This window comes from Anomaloglossus baeobatrachus, chromosome 5 (genome assembly GCF_048569485.1).
Source record: "Anomaloglossus baeobatrachus isolate aAnoBae1 chromosome 5, aAnoBae1.hap1, whole genome shotgun sequence".
Lineage (NCBI taxonomy): Eukaryota > Metazoa > Chordata > Amphibia > Anura > Aromobatidae > Anomaloglossus > Anomaloglossus baeobatrachus.
In genome coordinates, this window is record NC_134357.1 from 115,419,760 (window position 1) to 115,439,438 (window position 19,679).

Below are 19,679 nucleotides of genomic sequence, written 5' to 3' on the forward strand. Positions count from 1 at the left end.
GGACTCGAGCGGCGCTCCTCGCCCGTGAGTGAAAAGGGGATTGGATTTGGGGATTTATTGTCCGTGACGCCACCCACGGTTGTGGTGATTGTGTGGACACCACCGCTGCTCTGTATGGGGATCCCGGGAGCGGTGACAGGGAGCAGCTTTGTTGTTATCTCTCCCCTCTGTGGGTAGGGGGTTGGTTGTCCCGGGGCCCGGTGATGGGGTAGGCATGGATGGCAGGCCGGGTGCGGGGCTTGCTGAGGTGCAGGGTCACGGGGGCAGCGCTGTGCCTCACGGCACGGTGGTACTCACTCAGCCTGAGACGTTGACACAGTTCTCGGTAAAACACGCGGCTGGAAAGACGGTTCCCACGGACGGCTTTCTGTTGCTTTTCCCCGGTAGTTAACGGTGACTGTCACTTTTCCTGCACCTGAGTTCACTGTTGGTAGCGATGGATTCCCACCGGTAACCCGCTCCCCGACTTGGATATGGGCCGGAGGAGCCCCCCTTTGCCCGCAGGCGCTGGCCCTGAGAAACTGGTGCCTTGGCGGTGGCGGTGTTTCTCTCATACGATTGGACTGTTGCCTTCAATCGGGACTTAGTTGTTTGGAGACCCGGAGGTCCCCTTCACTGACGGATTTGGCAAATTCACGGCGACTCCTAGCCTTGCCGGGATCCGAAAGGCCCCTGCCAATGGTGCTGGCTTCTCTTTGTATACTGGTCCGGTACCGCCGGGCCACCACCCGTCCACGGTCCTTTCGGCAACCTCCGATCAGCCTCCACTGCAGACGGTCACCGCCGTCTGCTAACCTTGCTGTCTCAGTCCGGGGCACACACTCGGACTAACTTCAGGCTTCCAAACTGTCACTTTTTCTCTTTCCACTTCAACTCCTCTCACTTGCTCCTCTACCACTCTCCTCCTAAACTCATCTCTCTCCTTTCCAAACTGTTCTGCCTGGTTTTCCCGCCTCCAGGACTGTGAACTCCTCGGTGGGCGGAGCCAACCGCCTGGCCCACCCCCTGGTGTGGACATCAGCCCCTGGAGGAAGGCAACAAGGATTTCAGGTTTAGCTTTGGTGTACCTATCCTGGGTGTAGGGTGTGGTGGTGTCATTACCTGTGACCCCTGGCTTGCCCAGGGCGTCACATAAGGAGAAAAGAGAACTCGGATGACTGAAAACTCTTGTGTGCCAGTTGCACCCTTAACAGAGATACCGTAGTTGCCCAAGTCCCTAAAGAATCCTAAATCCAGGACTCTGCTGTTGTTGGAAGCAGTCGGCTGAAGTTTTTGTTTGACCCTCCCTTGTTTTGTTGTGCATGTTGCACCTTCCCCTGCTGGATTGAGGCGTTCAAAACTGTGAAAGGGTCCTAAACACTTCACCTTGGACTTTGCTCAGCCAACAAGGACTGTCTCCTAATTTACATAAGAAATAGATAAATTATGTCACTTCTGAATAATGGTGCCCAAGTAGGATCCAGTTCCATGTAATGGTGAAAATAGAACTTGGCACTCAAATTAAGTTGAAACTTAAAATCTATTGTGGGTAATCGAAACCAAACCAACACAAACGTTTCGGTCTAAGTGGTGGACCTTCGTCAGTGTGCAGGAGGAGAAGTACGGATCTGCCCCAGGGAAGGTGAGCGCTATGAAAACAGCTGCATCCACCGCTGGAAAATGAAAGCGGTTGACGAAGGTCCACCACTTAGATCAAAACATTAGTGTTGGTTTGGTTCTGAGTACCCACAATAAAATCTAAATTTCAGCTTAATTTGAGTGCCAAGATTTATTTCCACAAGGACAGTGCCCTATTGTTCCCATGGACTTTGTCACAAGCCCCTCCTAATGGATTCTGCTATCTGCTTTACATTTCCTCATTACCAAAAATAGGGGGTACCCCATGTATTTATTTATTTTGTTAATCTAGCCTAAACACCCTTTAGTGCCACATGAATGGCACTAAAAAGTCCAAGTTTATAATATATAGGGGGGTTGTAAAATTATATATCTGCAGGATATGTATCTATTCTGTCTATCTATTCTATTTATCCACTGGCATACACAGACAGAAGAGGAGCCTGGTACAAGAACTGTATTCAGGCCCTTTGGAGTCCAATAACTCATCATGGTCCTCCTGTACCAGTCTGTTATTTGTATTGTTCAAGATTATTGTATTTGTTTTTATTATGTGTACCCTTTTAACATGTAAAGCACTATGGAATAAATATGCTAGAATAATAAATAATAATAATAATAATAATGCACAATTCCACCTGCTTTGAATGTAGCAATCGGCCCCCATACTTCTAGGGCCCCTGTTGCACCAAGGATATGTCCGCCCCTGTATCTAATTATTCTATATATCTATACATCTATTTATTTATTATCTATCTACTGTATTATTTATCTAATATCTTTTTATTATTTATCTATTTATTTGTCTGTCTGTCTGTCTATCTATGCTTTTATGTAATTTTAAGCTAGCTGTCATAATAATAAATTAGAGTATGTAAAAGATGATTATATACTGTAAATGGCATACACATGTCATATGGATGCAAGGCAAGAAAAAAACAATAGGACACTCGCATGACATCCATCTGGATGAGTATCAGAGCGATTATTTATATGCTAGTGGGAGCGAGGCCTTATGTGATATGGGTGTAATAGAAGGTGGTATTGTACTTGCAACCCAATATACTAGACAAAGGGTAGTGGGTGCTGAGGGTGGCTCTTCATCTGGCCAGCGATTGCTGTATTAACATCATGTCTGAAAGCTATATTTGTTATATAAGACACATGTGACCTTTTTCCCTGAATTATTTTATGCAAACTAAAAATGTATTTTACTGTGCCAGCAAATAATATGAGCTTTCAGAAATCTCATGGACACACTTTTTTTTTTTCCTGACTAAATTTGAGAACTGCAGCGTTGTTTAAATCTGCAGCGTCAATTTCTTTAGCGGTTTTTACAGCGTTCTGCATTTTTCCTCCCATAGAAAGCAATGAGAAAGAAAGATGTTCCAAACAATGCAACAATGTATTTTTCTTTGTTTTCCCAGCATTTTTTAAGGGTTTTTGGTTAATACAAACAATTATATTAAACAGGCAAAGCATACATGTAATTGGCACCCAAAATATACTGCAAAAAGTGCCAAAAATGCTGCAACACTAGATTTTTGAACACAGCGTTTTTACTGCCAAGAAAACATATTTTGGCTGCCGGTAAAAAAAAAAAAAGAAAACAGCGAAATGTCTCTGTGTGAACATTGCCTAAGATTAAAGAACTCCATGGGTATAAGCCAAAATGATATACAGGGCATCATTCACCCAACAGACTATTTGCTACATTTACATGAAACAAACAAACCAAAACAACCTTTAAGTATATGTGTATATTTTTGTTTTATTCAACAGAAGAGATATGCACTTTAGTTATTGCAGAAGTCTTCTCTGAAGATTCTGGCATGTTTACATGTACAGCAAGCAACAAGTATGGCACCACTTCTAGCATTGCATACTTGACTGTGAAGGGTGAGTAACAAAGGTTAGAATCTTCTAGATGTGTTCAGTACTGTTATGTCCATTTAGCCAAAAATGTCATTAAATGCAGCCATAATGGTGACGATGATGTACTGGAAAAATATAGATTTATTGAGCAGTTTGCAGCATTTTTCTCTCACCATTTTCTCCTTTTTATTCTGCTCTTGCATCCTTTCAAAAAAGTAGATGTGACATAGGCAAGGGGCTGGGGTCATCCATCACCCAATAGATTTATTATAAGCTATGCCAGAACCTGCCATAAATTATGTTTATCTATGAGCAAAACATTGATCTAAAAGAAGGGGGCACTTAATTTTCCTGAGGGTCCACATGAGAGACCATGACTCTTGTGGAGGGCTGAACCAATAGACTAAAATTAATTCAGCATACAGCCCCCCATGTAAAGTGTGAACCCACACACGGTCCCCCTATATACAGGATGAGCCCTCACATAGCAGCGCTACATACAGTATGAGCCCCCACACAGTCTCCCTATGTACAATGTGAGACCCCACAATAGACCCCAATATAAAGTATGAATTAAATTGTACAAATGTTCGTAGCACAACTCCTTTAATTAATTTGTTATGTTATCTTTTGATTTAAGTTAAATGTATAAATTACCCAACTGTAAATGGAAAAGTAAATCGCTGAAAGTCACATCCCAATCGTACCAATAATTATTCAAAATGTGTCAACTCAATATGTTTAGATACTTTTGTGATAAAATAATTGCTTTTCTTTTCATGTTCTTCCAGGTTCCAATGAAAATCCTATTAAACCTCCCCTAACCATAAGCACAATCAACATAGATGCCTTTAAAAGGGAACCTTTGCCCTCTACACCACCGCCAGTTTTAGTGGAAGCACCTCCAAAGCCTAAATTAGAGGGGGTACTAGTGAACCACAATGAGCCAAGGCCAAGCTCAAAAATTGGCCTGAGAGTTCATTTCAACTTGCCTGATGATGACAAAGGAAGTGAATCATCTTCTGAAGAAAGTATTCTGGTGGGAAGGACCTATACATCAAATAACCAGGACATGTTAAATGGTCAATCATACTCAGCATTATCTGGATCTATGAAAGAGCCTCCACCAGTCTTTGCAAAGCCAAAACTGTAAGTGTATTTTTTACCGTGCATTGATGATCAGATTTATAGGAACATTAAAAACCAAACATCAGGATTTTCGTGTATAAGGTGCAGCCAGTGCAGTACTGGCACTATCAGGCACATTGTGTACGTACCATTAGTGGGTAGCTCAGATGTGTAGGCTGTGAAATCCAAGTTTATAAAGTTTGAAAATTCATCATGTTTTTGATTGACGTGTGCGCCTCTGCTGCTAATGTCCGGGCGGTTTATGCTCGTGGATTCCCGCCCCCCGCCGCCTGTTCCTCCCTCCCTCTGGCTGTATGTAAATTTCTACTTCTCTTCTGTTACACGGCGTCGGAGTTAGTGCCTGCGCATAGCGCTAATCTCCGGCGCCGTGTTTATGAAGCCCACAGTATTATTGTGCATGAGAGGGCAGCGCATGCGCCCTCGCTTCTTCAGATCTGTTGTGACCGCGTGAGTGCGCGAGGTGTCACAACAGGACTGCAGAACAAAAAACAATGTATGTTGACTTACTGTGTGCCAAAAGGACACTAAATTGACATACACAAGTTTAATGGATACTTATGCATATGTTCGGCACAATTATCTACAGTAGTAGTCTACTCGTCACTTACGCAGAACATAGGGCCAGAACTAGATGTAAACAGCCCCTAATATATGAGTGACCTGTTAAGAAATTTGGTGAAGTGACAACTTTTCTTCCACAGATAGGGGTTTGTAACTTACATTCTCTTTATGCTTGGTAAAGTAAAAATTCTTAATATGTTTAACATATTGTGTTTCTAGATGACATACACAATGCTATTGACTGTCTATGTATAAGATGTAATAACATATTTTAAGAATCATGTTTGTAATTTGTATACAGAGATGCTGTGAAACTACAACAGCTCCATAATCAAGTAATGAATGAACAGCAAGTTCAACCACCAAGCCCTACTGCCACGTCAAAAGATGTCCAGTCCAGCCCAGGAAACCAGAATTCGTCTGCTGCCCAGCCTTACATGTTTTCTCGCCCACAACAGCTTGTCACAAGTTCTGATTCCCTAAATACATACCCAGTTTCAGCATTTAACACTGTATCTCAGACGACAAGGCCATGGGCAGTAGGTGCACAAAATACTTCCAATTCTCCCTCTGCGGTTTCATCTCCTTCAACGCCTTCAATACAGCCCATCTGGAACCAATTCCAAGCACAAACTGTAACACCCTCCCCTGTTTCACCGCCTCGGATTCAGAATCCAGTTGCATTTCTGAGTTCTGTTCTTCCTTCGCTACCTTCACTACCATCCACCCCTACAGTAACAAATTCAATGGGTCTACCAAAGAGTGCTTCCTCGTAAGTATGTACATTTCTCTATAGAAAATTTCCAACTTGAATATAATCTGTCCAAAATTGTGTCATTTATGTGTGATGAATTGAATATGACATGTTAGTGTGGAAGTTACCAGACAGGACCTTGAAGCTACCTAATCAGTAGGTTCCCATGGGAACATTTTCAGCTTCTCTTATGCTCATGTTAAGCCTTCTCAGAGATATTGTCTAAATCTGCACACTTGTAGGCCTTTAATCCCCAAAAATAAAGGTAAACTATAATCATTGAACAACCGATTTTCTTTATTTTATTGTGCTCATATGAACCTCCCAAATGGAAATTCCCTAACTGAGGCATCCCCTTTGTGATTGGCCACAAATGTGGGTATTGATTCCTCAACCCCTTTGATGTATAATTGGGCTCGTAGGAAATGATCATTAAGTCTCCAAGAAAAACTTCTGGTGGTGTGAGTAGATAGGTCAATTATGCCCAAAAACTGGTGCATGGTCAGACCGCAGGAATGAATGCATAGAACATGTAGGGGAAGAGTCTAATAGATTATGGAATATAAAAATATAGTCTAAACAACTGTAAGTGTTGTGTATAACTGAGTGATGGCTAAAGGCCATTTGGCCCAGATGGAGTACACACCACATTCACTAAGTGAAGCTTCTCAAGTTGTTTCCTAATACTGCGGATTGTCGAAAATGAAACAGATGACCTACCTGTTGAAGAGTCAACAGACGTATGGGTATTTTGAAATCTCTGCCCAGAATGATAGATGAACCCCCAGCGAGCTCAGTCAGTGCCTGTAAACCTCCACATGGGCCTTGCTCTGTGTTGAGGAAATAAATCTTAGCAATTCCCATGTTCATATTGGCAATAGACACTCTCAGAAAATTATATCTACCATCCGGATCAACCCCTGACTCTAGAATCTGGGGGGAAGGGATTTATGGAAACAATAGTAACACTTTTTGTTTTATTATTTTGGTTAGTAGAATGGGATTAGACACTTTAGTATCTATTTTAGCACTTAGGACCAAAGGAGGACTTAAGGTGTCTTTCTTGAAGCATAGCTATTGAGATTCTTTTTTGTGTGTAGATAAAATATCTGTCCCCGTTTCATAGTCCTGTTTAGACCTCTAATGTTGAAAGAAGTGAATGTTAGCTTAGCCATAATAAACAGTTAGAGGAAGGGAGGGCTACTAAGACAAAACACAAATATAACAAACATAAAAGACTTGACAAACATGGGGGGGACAAACAATACTGGAAGGGACTACTTCCATAAGCCAAAAATTAAACTAATAACTCCTAGCAGGAGAGAAAAGGACCTTATGAACAGGTCCAAATTCTTAAGTGGGGATAAGGAAGCCATGACAGAGAAAGCCTCGGCAGGAGACCCATATTACTCATATATCCAAATTATACATAGTATACCCAAAAGAAAAGGCAGAGAATCAGGGACTAAGAGAAAAAGTAGAAGGTAGATAAGAGGAATAGGAAAGGAAGTGATGAAGGTGGAGTAGCTGCAAGAGAGTACCTGATACAAATACTTAAATAAAACTTTCGACAACCATCTTTAAAGCATCAATAATGACCAATTGTAGTTCTAGTGATGGTCCCATATACTACCCAACCCCATAACAGCATAGAATAGAACAGAGGAGGAGGCTGTTGGTATACAGGAAACCAAGAATGTCTTGCAGGAGTTCTGCAGGTACACGTCGTATCCTGCTATTAGCAAGCCACGCCTCCTTGTATTATTATATATGGGCTGTGTTGTGTAAGGTATCAGTATTATACATGGGGTGTGTTGTTTCGGGTACTGGTATTATATATGGTTCTGTGTTGTGTTGTGTCAGGTACTGGTATTATACATGGTGCTGTGTTTTGTTATTTACCGGTATTATACATGGGCTGTGTTGTTTCAGGTACTGGTATTATATATGGTTCTGTGTTCTGTTGTGTCAGGTACTGGTATTATACATGGTGCTGTGTTGTGTCAGGTACTGGTATTATGCTTGATGTTGTGTTCTGTGAGATAGTGATGCATTGATGAAGCCAGGGAATATACACCTGGCTTCATTACACCTAACTTCATTACAGCTAACAAGAAAGGTAGGTCATGGGTGGAACTAGTCTGGCCAATAAACTGCCCTACTCCAGACTAATCCTAGCTAAATTGTATACTAAAAGCAACATATTTCATTGTGATTTTTTAAACAGAAATGACACATGATGGACCTTTTTATATCCCAGAAACAGTAACATATAAAGGTTCCCTTTAAGCTGTTACTTTATACACTGCTATTTTGTTCTGGCTTTGGCCTGTATGGACCTAGCCCATCATAGCTCATACATTCAGATGAGTTCTAAATGAAGTAACTGATAAGCTCCACCACTGCAAGAGGTTTATACAATCTGGTAACCAGAATTTTTCATATTGTAATGTACATTATTTTTCTTCCAGACCATTTGCTGGATCAACAAAGAAAAATTCAGTGCGGTTCAGCTCACAGGATTCAATACAAGCAAGCAAGAATCAAGTTGTGCGGGAATTAGAAAAGAAACTGTCATTGAGAGACGATGTACCTGTTCCACGGCAGCAGGTTTGTAGTATATAGTTATAGTTAGGTCCAGAAATATTTTGACAGTGACCAAATTTTTGTGATTTGCACTCTGCATGCCGCTATTTTTTATTATAAAATTAAACAACTGAGATGCAATTGAAGTATAGACTTTGGGGTTTAATTAAAGGGGTTGAATAAAAATATCATGTGAAACATTTACGAATTGCAACCTTTTTTCTACAAAGCCTCCTCATTTCAGGGGCTCAAGATTAATTGGACAAATTTACTTTACCATAAATAAAATGTTCATTTTTAATACTTTATTGAAAATCCTTTGCAGGCAATGACAGCCTGAATCAACTCAGAATATTGTCCCCAAATCAGGCAACAAATAAGTGGTTCATGTTAAAATTTTAAATTTTTATTACATACATTAAAAAACACATAATAAACATTAAAAAACAGAGTTAATCCTGCGGGGACACAATATATGCCCAGATACTAATGTCCACATATAAGGGGGAGCTGTGCATTATAAATACATGGCTACCGTAACTGAGGTAGATTTACATAGAACAGTGCTGCTAGTGAATTGACCATACATGCACTGAAACCCTGATAATATCCACTGAGCTGCCAAAATAAAGGTAAAGTGCCTAGTGACTTAATATTGCCTGCTACCCTATTGTAAACATTAGTAACTCCAAGGTTGGATGCTACAATAGCTACCTGATAGTAATAACGCAAATCCTGGATCTGGGTGACCGGTACCTCCACCCCAACGCCGTTTCGTCCTTGCTTCTTCCGGGGGCGTGACGCACTGAAGCACTGTTTTATGTAAATCTACCTCAGTTATGGTAGCCATGTACTTATAATGCACAGCTCCCCCTTATATGCGGACTTTAGTATCTGGGTATATATTGTGTTCCCGCAGGATTAACTCTGTCTTTTAATGTTTATTATGTGTTTTTTAATGTATGTAATAAAAATGTAAAATTTTAACATGAACCACTTATTTGTTGCCTGATTTGGGGACAATATTCTGAGTTGATCTAGTTGTTTCAAGTGGCATGAATATTTCAGGTGATTTGTTGATTAATGACAGCCTGAAGTCTGGAAGCCATGGACGTCACCAAATGCTTGGTTTCCCCCTTTGTGATACTTTGCCAGGTCTTTACTGAGGCTGACATCAATTGTTGCTTGTTTGTAGATCTTTCTGCCTTAATTTTGTCTTAAACATGTGAAATGCATGCTCAAAGGGGTTACAATCTGGTGATTAATAGGGATGATCAAATACCTTAAACATTCAGCTTCGCGAATATTTACCGAATAGGTCGCCACTATTTGGCTATTCGCGAATATTCGATGCGCAATGTAAGTCTATGGGAAATAATAACTATTCGGAACTATACGGGCTTCCCATAGACTTACATTGCGCATCGAATATTCGCATAGCGGTGAGCTATTCATCAAATATTCACGAAGCCGAATATTTGAGGTATTCGATCATCCCTAGTGATTAACTCAGCTTTTGAAGAATATTCCACTTCTTTGACCTAAAAATGTCCTGGGTTGCTTTCATGTTTTGGGTCATTGTCCATCTGTAATGTGAAGTGTCATCCAATCAACCTTCCTGGATTTGGTTGAATTCTAACAAAAAGTATCTCCCTGTACACTTCACAATTCATCCGGCTGCTTCTGTCTTCTGTCACATCATGAATAAACACTCGTGACCCAGTGCCATTGTAAGTCATGTACTGTATGCCCTCACACTGTCTCCATGTTTTACAAAGGATGTAGTGTACTTTGCATCATGAGCCGTTTCAATCCATTTCAATACTTTCTTCTTCTCATTATTCTGATACAGGTTGATCTAAATTTCATCTATCCAAAGAATGCTTTTCCAGAACTGGGCAGCTTCTTTAAATTTGTTTTGCACAATCTATTCTGGCTTTTGTATTTTGAAAGCTAATTAATGGTTTGCATCTTGTGGTGAACCCTCTGTATTTGCTCTAATGAAGTCTTCTCCTTATGGTAGACTTAGATACTTAACACTAACGTCTTGGAGAGTGTTCTTTACTTGGGTGGATGTTGTTAAGGGCTTTTTCTTCACCATGGAAAGGATTCTGCGATCATCCACCTCACTTGCCTTCTGTGGACATCTAGACCTTTTTGGGTTCCTACGTTTACCAGTGTGCTTTTTTTTTTTGTTACAGAATGTATACTGTTGATTTTGCTGCTCCACAGTGGAATGCAATAAGCACCAAGGCAACCCTGATCATTTATTTGGATGACGACGCTGCTCTGAAATGCGCTTCGGCACCATTCCTTACAGTGGAATGTAAAAAAGGTTGCGGGCACTTCCGTTCATCAGATGTCGGCTCCTTGACGCTGCTTGGGCTGTGCGGTTTGAGCTTACCTAATTCCCGCTCGCGCAGGCGGCAATCTTCTATCAATCCTTAGAGGGCTAGTTAAACGGGGACAAGAGGGATTTCTGCCCTCCACTGTATCAGATGGACTGTATCACACCATCAATCTTCTTCTGCACCATGGCCACCTGATGAGCCCATAAGGGGAAAACGTATTGAGGCAGGATGTAACGTAATCTGCACTACCTTTGATAAGTACCCCATATCTATATACTGTATATCCTGCCTATATAATTTTTCTGGTTTACATTTATATGCTACTGGTAGATTATTGGGATAGGTGAGGGACAGCCGTCGTGGAGCGGGGGCACCAATTACGTTGTGGTGCTTACCCTCTGTTGGTAGGCAGGAATATCAGTTTTGATAGGGTGAATCTCAGGGTAAGTTGAGTGTTACTTATCGTATTTATTCTGTGTTTATTTATGTATCATTAATGTTGTGAGTCCATATTTTAATGTATCTAGTAAACGTGAATTTCATCTTGGTTAAGGGGTGTTTCTATGTTATAGGTTTGATTGATTCCTGCTTTGGTCTGTTTCTCTTTCATTGGGAGTTCCTTTGACCGCATGTTGTGGGTTCACAGCAACGGATTCCTAATGCAAAAGCCACACCTGGAATCAGATCCAGACACTGTACCTGCTTAATTGATGATGGATTAACAAGGGAATAGATCATGAAGCCCATTAAAGTGCTTTTGAAATAACTGTCCAATTAGTTTTGGTCCCTTGAAAAAAGGCAGCTAAATGTTAAAGAGCTGTAATTCCTAAATCCTTACTCCAATTAGGATGTGAATACCCACATATTGAAGATGAGAGTCTGCACTTTAAGCCCATATTGATTATATTACTGTATCTTGAATATGTTTTGTATACAGCTAAAATGCCAAAACTTGTGTCACTGTCCAAATGTTTCTTGACCTAACTGTATATACAATTTAGAAGGTGATTCAAAAGGATGGTGCAAAATTATATCCTCGGCATTTATAACTGAAAATATAACACGAATGTATTAACATGAAAAGACACATCTATCTGAGTTTTATCTATACAGTACAAACATGCAAAGTGATTGTGAAAGGGGACACCTCAGATGTTTAGGTGGTAGTTCATCTCTGTCCAGACATTTGCCAGCATATCCTATAAAATGACTCCAATGTTTCAGTGAGGCGTTTGTGTTCTGTTCTCTCGGTTCTGAATACCGAGGCTATAATTATGCTCTATTCTTCTTGAATCACACTGTATAATATTTACATGCATCTTTCACACGTTACTGCTGCCGGAAGCATATATTAATGACAGTTGTTATCGCTACTTTAACTGTTGTGGATTTCCATTATTATAATTGCAGGAATACAAGATATCCAGTTTTGAACAAAGGTTGATGAATGAGATAGAGTTTCGCTTGGAGCGTACCCCTGTTGATGAATCCGATGATGAAGTCCAACATGACGAGATCCCCACAGGAAGGTGCATTGCACCAATATTTGATCGCAGGCTCAAACATTTCCGCGTCGTAGAAGGAACATCAGTTACATTTACATGTAAAGTTGTTGGAATACCTATACCTAAGGTTTGTCATTATAAAAGATGTCTCAGTCATCTATAAAAGCCAATTGATCACTGGGATTAGCGAATATTCTAAAGATATAATATTAACCAAATTATCCTAAGAAATACTGTCACCACCAAGACTCTTTGTAGTAATATGATTTGTATAGGTATAGGACTGTCTGTGAAAACCAGGCCAGATTCCGAAATTAATTCGAACCAGGCCCAAAAATAATTTAAGAGCCTAGAAAACAATCAAATGTATTTGGACCACAGATTAAACCAATTTATTTAAGTTCAGACAATAAAGCAGACACATAAAGTGAATTTATATACCAGATTAGAACCCTAAATTTAATTAAAATGTTAAACTAAATCCCTAAACTTAGCAATACCCATATAATCAATTCACACAAAAGAACACACAAAAAAGAACTCTCCCTTGCTAAAAACATATGCTTTTAATATTTACATATTAAAAATGTCTACATTGTAACATTTTGTATGTATGTGTTTGTATATACAGTATATACTATATATATATATATATATATATATATATATGTACACACACACACACACACACAAATATGCACACAGTGCATATATGTTAGTCATTTAATCATTTAACCCACTGTAATTTCTGGGATTTTTGTCTGGTGGCAGTTGTATCAATGGCTGACTACTTTCTTTGTATAAATGTGTATAAAGCTGTGGAAAAAGAAGCGCAAATAGGGTATTACCCCAATAATATGGGGTGAGGAGGGGGGAGTGAATACTCACCAGATGGAGTTGTGCAAGTCACAACCCCTTTAATCGCATATAATGTATTGATCCAGGCTGCAGCCACCCGATGGCAGATAACAGAGAAAAATAGAGATAGGTGATAATGCCGCGCCACAGATCACTTCTGGAACCGTAAGATTAACGTATCTTTATTGGCATAGGTCTACGCGTTTCAGGAGCTCCGCTCCCTTCCTCAGGACCGTGAAGAACCAAGAGACATCAAATCATTTGATGTCTCTTGGTTCTTCACGGTCCTGAGGAAGGGAGCGGAGCTCCTGAAACGCGTAGACCTATGCCAATAAAGATACGTTAATCTTACGGTTCCAGAAGTGATCTGTGGCGCGGCATTATCACCTATCTCTATTTTTCTCTGTTATAAATGTGTATAGGACTGCCGAATGGACTAAAAACACCTGAAACAGAAGAGGTTTAAATGATTTAAAGGGAACCTGTTAGATGCAATATGCACCCAGAACCACGAACAGTTCTGGGTGCATATTGCTAATCTCTGTCTAACCATCCCAGCCTTTAGTAGCATAGTTAAAGAGATCTTTAGAAAAAGTATTTCTAAAGATCTTTTATCGTATGCTAATTAGCGCAGGGATTAGTCCCAATTGTGTTATATCCCGCGACTAGCCGCCCTCTTAGCACGCCCACAGGGGCGTACTAACATGCTATTCAGTGCAGCGTCACGAGTGGCTACCATACATTACCATGCTAAAAGGGTGGACTAGTCAGGGGATATAATGCCTTTGGGACTAGTTCCCACTCATAAGATAAAAGATCTTTAGAAATACTTTTTTTTTAAGATCTCTTTATCTATATTAGTGTATATAGGTATGGTTAGGCGGGGATTAGCAATATACACTCAGTACCAGGCTCGGTCTGGCCCGCCGGGGTACTGGGGAATTCCCCGGTAGGCCCCGGGCCCTCAGTGGGCCCCTGTGCCTTACATAGCACGGGGCAGTGATAGCGCCGTGGTGCCGCCGGTTTTTCGGGGCCGGCGTTATGTGCAGGCAGACTGTGCAGGGCCCCCCACGCTCTGATGGGCCCCCCCTCCCACGCTCTGAGGGCCCCCCAGTCTTTTAATCACAAACTGCAGTGATAACACAAGTTCCGTATTATCGCTGTAGTTTATGCGGCTGCAGAAGGACCTGTGGTGACATCACAGTCATGTGATATCACCGTATGTCCTGCACTGCGGAAGTCCCAGACCGCGCCGCTATTCAAATGTATGCGCTTCTTTCAGACGCGCGTACATGGGAACAGTGCAGCCGGTGACAGGACTGAGGCGGAGGAGGTGCTCAGCCCCGCAGTGACACAGCGTCCGCCATCACATTGCGCCGGAGCAGCTGAGGAGAGGACACGCAGCGCTGCAGGTAAGCGCTCAGCAGCCGAAGAAAAAAAAAAGTATTTTCTCACCTCTCGTCCTCGTTCCCCGAGCTGTCCAGCTGCTCCTTGCAGACCGCAGGACACAGCTTCGGCTGTGTACTCCCGGGTACATCCGATGGCTGCAGGACCTGGCGCTGATCACCTGATGCGGTCACCTTACGAGGTGACGCCGGCTTAAACAATCAGCTGATGCTGATGCTGATGCTGAAGGAGACTTCATCAGATGATTACCGGCAGATCCTGCAGCGATCGGACGTGTGTATATATTTTTTTTTTCTCACTGATGCACCAGCTGCTTGTATAACCGGCTTTTATACAATCAGGTGCTGTGTCATGTGATTCAGGGCGTTGAACCTGACACATCATCTGATCGCTTTGCCTTCCAGCAAACCGATCAGAGGATATTGGATCCGGATTGGACAGCGCGGGACCCTTGACCCATGATTACTGCGGAGGGGGGCTCTTTATTTCAATAAAGATGGAGTCCCTAATTGTGTTGTGTTTTATTTCTAATAAAAATATTTTTCTGTGTGTTGTGTTTTTTTTTTATCTTTACTAGAAATTCATGGTGGCCATGTCTAATATTGGCGTGACACCATGAATTTCGGGCTTAGGGCCAGCTGATAATATACAGCTATCTCTAACCCCATTATTACCCAGCGAGCCACCCGGCATCAGGGCACCTGGAAGAGTTGGATACAGCACCAGAAGATGGCGCTTCTATGAAAGCGCCATTTTCTGGGGTGTCTGCGGACTGCAATGCGCAGCAGGGGTGCCCAGAAAGCTTGGGCACTTTGCACTCCGGATTGTAATCCCCAGCTGCCTAGTTGTACCTGGCTGGACTCAAAAATTGGGCGAAGCCCACGTCATTTTTTTTTTTTTAATTTCATGAAATTCATGAAATTAAAAAAAAAAAAGGGCTTCCCTATATTTTTGGTTCCCAGCCGGGTACAAATAGGCAGCTGGGGGTTGGGGGCAGCTCGTAGCTGCCTGCTGCACCTGGCTAGCATACAAAAATATGGCAAAACCCACGTCATTTTTTTGGGGGCAAAAAACTCCTGCATTCAGTCCTGGATGGAGTATGCTGAGCCTTGTAGTTCTGCAGCTGCTGTCTGCTCTCCTGCCTACACTATTGGATGGAGTATGCTGAGCCTTATAGTTCTGCTCCCCCTGCCTCTCCCCCAGCATACAGTCCTGGATGGAGCATGCTGAGCCTTGTAGTTCTGCAGCTGTCTGCTCTCCTGCATACATTAGTGGAGAATGAAGAACATATTGAAGAAGAAATGACATCAGACCTTTTTTTCTTTTTTTTTTTTCTTCAGCAATCTTTAATGGCATTGTTCACTGATTAAAAAACGCAATGAGCAAAAATGCACCAAAACACAGCGTCAAAAAAATGCAGTGTGTGAACTTAACCTAACGTGTGTGTGTGTGAACAACGGCATAATAGGGGACAGGAAGGGGACTGGAATGAGAATTTTACTAAAGGATGGGGGACCCATTCATACACTGCACAAGGATGGGGGGGGGCATTCACACACTGCACAAGGATAAGGGGGGCCCCATTCACACACTGCACAGGGATGGGGGTCCCATTCACACACTGCACAGGGATGGGGGTCCCATTCACACACTGCACAGGGATGGGGGGGCCCATTTACACACTGCACAAGGATGGGAGGCCCATTCATACACTGCACAAGGATGGGGGGGACCATTGCTACACTGCACAAGGATGGGGGTTGACCGTTGCTACACTGCACAAGGATGGGGGGACCATTGCTACACTGCACAAAGATGGGGGGGCTTTGGTACACGGCACAAGGATGGGGGGGCCCGTTGCTAAACAGCACAGGGATGGGGGGGCCCGTTACCTATATACAGATCTCCTGTTTATAAAGTCATCTGTGATCACTGTATTACCTATACACTGACACTATATACAGAGCTCCTGTGTATAATGGCACTGATGGTAATATTAATGTTATTAGTATTGTGGTTTTTATTCATGATCATTTATTGTAGTATTCCTCACTGTGTAGTAGTAATATGTGGTCTTGTCATGGTTTGTTGGTATTTGTCTCTTGTATGTAGTATTATTTGGTAATCTGGTCATAGTGTCGTGGTATATCTCCCTTGTATGTGGTAATATTTGTTTACTATGTGGTCTAATTATGGTGTGTCGGTATTACTCTCTTGTATGTGGTTGTGTTTGATCAGTATGTATTGGTAATATGTTATCTGGTCATGGTGTGGCGGTATTACTATCTTGTATGCGGTGGTGTTTGATCACTATGTATTGGTAATATGTTATCTGGTCACTATGTGGTGGTAATATGTTGTCTGGTCACGGTGTGGTGGTATTTCCCCCTTGTATGTGATATTATTGGTCTTGGTATAGTGGATTGTGTTGTGTCTGGAGGTCACTTTTGCTCTCTATCAATATGGGGAAGATTCTTTATTTCCAATAGTTTAAATATTTGAATGTTTAATCCTTCGCTGTCGTGTGATTATTACACTGCAGCAAATATGCACTTACAGAGATCTCCAGTGAAAACAAGTAATCTCTTTTTACTAAGGCCACGTGCACACAGTATTTGGTGAGTTTTTTACCTCCGTATTTGAAGCCAAAACCAGAAATTGTAGATCAGTAAAATGAGAGGAAAAGTATAATAGAAAGACGGGCACCGCTTTTGCATTTTTCACCCACTACTGATTTTGGCTACAAATGCTGATGTAAGATACTGACCAAATACCGAAAGTGTGAACGTGGCCTAAGTATGTGATAACTTATTCATCAGTGGTGGTCGGATTGCTGGGACCCGAACTGATCAGCAAAATGTGCAACTTTTATCCCCATTACACTGGAGCACATGTCTGACCCGACCCCTGATCCATTCATTCCCTCAGTGGCTGTGAGTGCTGCGCTTGTTATTATCTGGCTGCTCCACAGAGGATGGATGGAGCTGCGTTCACACATCCCACCCCACAGAGGATGAATGGAGCTGCGGTCACACATCCCACCCCACAGAGAATGACTGGAGCTGTGGTCACACATCCCACCCCACAGGGGATGACTGGAGCTGCGGTCACACACCCCACCCCACAGAGGATGAATGGAGCTGCGGTCACACATCCCACCCCACAGAGGATGACTGGAGCTGCGGTCACACATCCCACCCCACAGAGGATGACTGGAGCTGCGGTCACACATCCCACGCCACAGAGGATGACTGGAGCTGCGGTCACACATCCCACCCCACAGAAGATGGATGGAGCTGCGGCCATACATCCCACCTGCTGCCGCTGCATTGTATAATGGGCATATAAGTGTCCTGTCAGGATAAAAGTTACCCAATCTTCCGGTCGGTGCGGTTTACACTGGTCTGGTTCCACCAATCAATAAGTTATCACCAACCTATCTTGTGGATCAGTGATAACTTGTCACCAAAGATCCCATTACTGCAAACTACTGTAATTGTACAGAGTTATTGTGTGTGCACAGGAGATGTGCAGGAGCCGCCTGTGCTTTACAGTCAGCGCTAAACTATAACGGGCATAGCAGCTAATAGATATTTGCATGTAGCTGTAGGGTGGGCCCCTAGACTTATTTTCCCTGGTAGGCCCCAGACACCCCAGTCCGACCCTGCTCAGTACTGCTCGTGGTTCTGGGAGCATATTGCACCTGACAGGTTCCCTTTAAACACAGGGTATAATTAATCTTTTCTCATAAATCTATATATCGATCTGCTCAGCATCTCTAACTTTATACCATGATGCTTATGTAATGCCCCAAAGATGATGATTACATTAAGGTGCCTTTTATGTATATATGTGACTTTTGTAGTTTAAGTTTTGCAATGTTTGTATGCTGTGTGCCACACACAGGTACACAAAGCGTTAAACTCCTCACTTAGCTGGTAACTAAGGAATAAGCTTGGTGAGTAGAGTTTTGGTACAGAAGGCTTCTTCAGATTGCAGTTACAGCTCAGCAAGTGCACATGCCAGGAACATGTAAGGAAACTCTAACCTCTGTTCCAGCGGGTTGAAGGGCGATGGATTGACCTGAAGCACCGTGTAGGATCTCTGAGGACTTGCTCCCTTTTAGGCAGATGGAATGCCCTTGTTGGCACAACGCCCTTAGCCTACCAGAAACCCTAAGCTGTGGACACATGACGAATACGGGCCTGGAGGAGGGTCCCCAATAAAGGAGATGAGAACACAGGAGAATCTACTACACCATGAAGTTTAGAGACAACTGAAACTTTGGTGTCTGCTGGAGAATGCCACTCCAGTGGGATGGAGGAAACAACCCTGTCCTGTCAGTTTGGTTGGCAGGATAGGCTATATCAATCACTCTCCATATGTGACTGTTTTCCCTGTATCTATCGCTATCTGCCTGTCTGTGGAGCTGTGTCCACCTAAACAGGTTACTCCAACTATGGCCTTATACCATTTGGCTGCTGAACAAGTAAAAATCCAACTGTTTTACTGTTAAATTGTCTCCAGGCTCTTTTGTCTCCCTTAACCACATTAAGACCATGGGGAACACCTGAGGGAACAGTAATGTAACGGCATTAAACCCCTCACACCCAGAGACCATGTGCCCTATCCACTGCATGGGTGTGCCCGATGTCCTGGGCATCCTGTGCACCACAAAGAGTTCAATCTCGGTCTCAGCTGACCAGACTATATTCTCTCAGTATTTCACAGGCTTGTCTAAATGTTGTTGAGTAAACTTTAAACACACTTGAACATACTTTTCGCTCAGCAGTGGAGTCTTGCATGGTGAACGTGTTTGAAACAATTGTACCTGCTGATTTCAGGTCTTTCTATACCTATACACAGGTGGTTCTTGGGCAACTTTTCTGATAATTCTTTTCACTCCTCTTTCAGAAATCTTGTGGGAGCACCTGGTTGTGGCCAGTTTATGGTGAAATTATGTTGTTTCCATTTCCGGATTATAACCCCAACAGTGCATACTAGAACCTTCATTAG

At 42.3% G+C, this 19,679-nt stretch overlaps 1 protein-coding gene across 3 annotated transcripts in view; it reads left to right on the forward strand.

Moving 5' to 3' along the window:
* The window catches only part of MYPN (myopalladin), a 336,685-nt gene that overhangs the window by 280,440 nt on the left and 36,566 nt on the right, over window positions 1-19,679 (forward strand). For all 3 annotated transcript variants that reach the window (XM_075348786.1, XM_075348785.1, XM_075348788.1), the window contains 5 exons: window positions 3,400-3,516; window positions 4,284-4,641; window positions 5,504-5,974; window positions 8,428-8,566; window positions 12,304-12,525. In XM_075348786.1, the coding sequence (XP_075204901.1) occupies window positions 3,400-3,516; window positions 4,284-4,641; window positions 5,504-5,974; window positions 8,428-8,566; window positions 12,304-12,525 (1,307 nt within the window). The remainder of the gene's footprint in view (window positions 1-3,399; window positions 3,517-4,283; window positions 4,642-5,503; window positions 5,975-8,427; window positions 8,567-12,303; window positions 12,526-19,679) is intronic.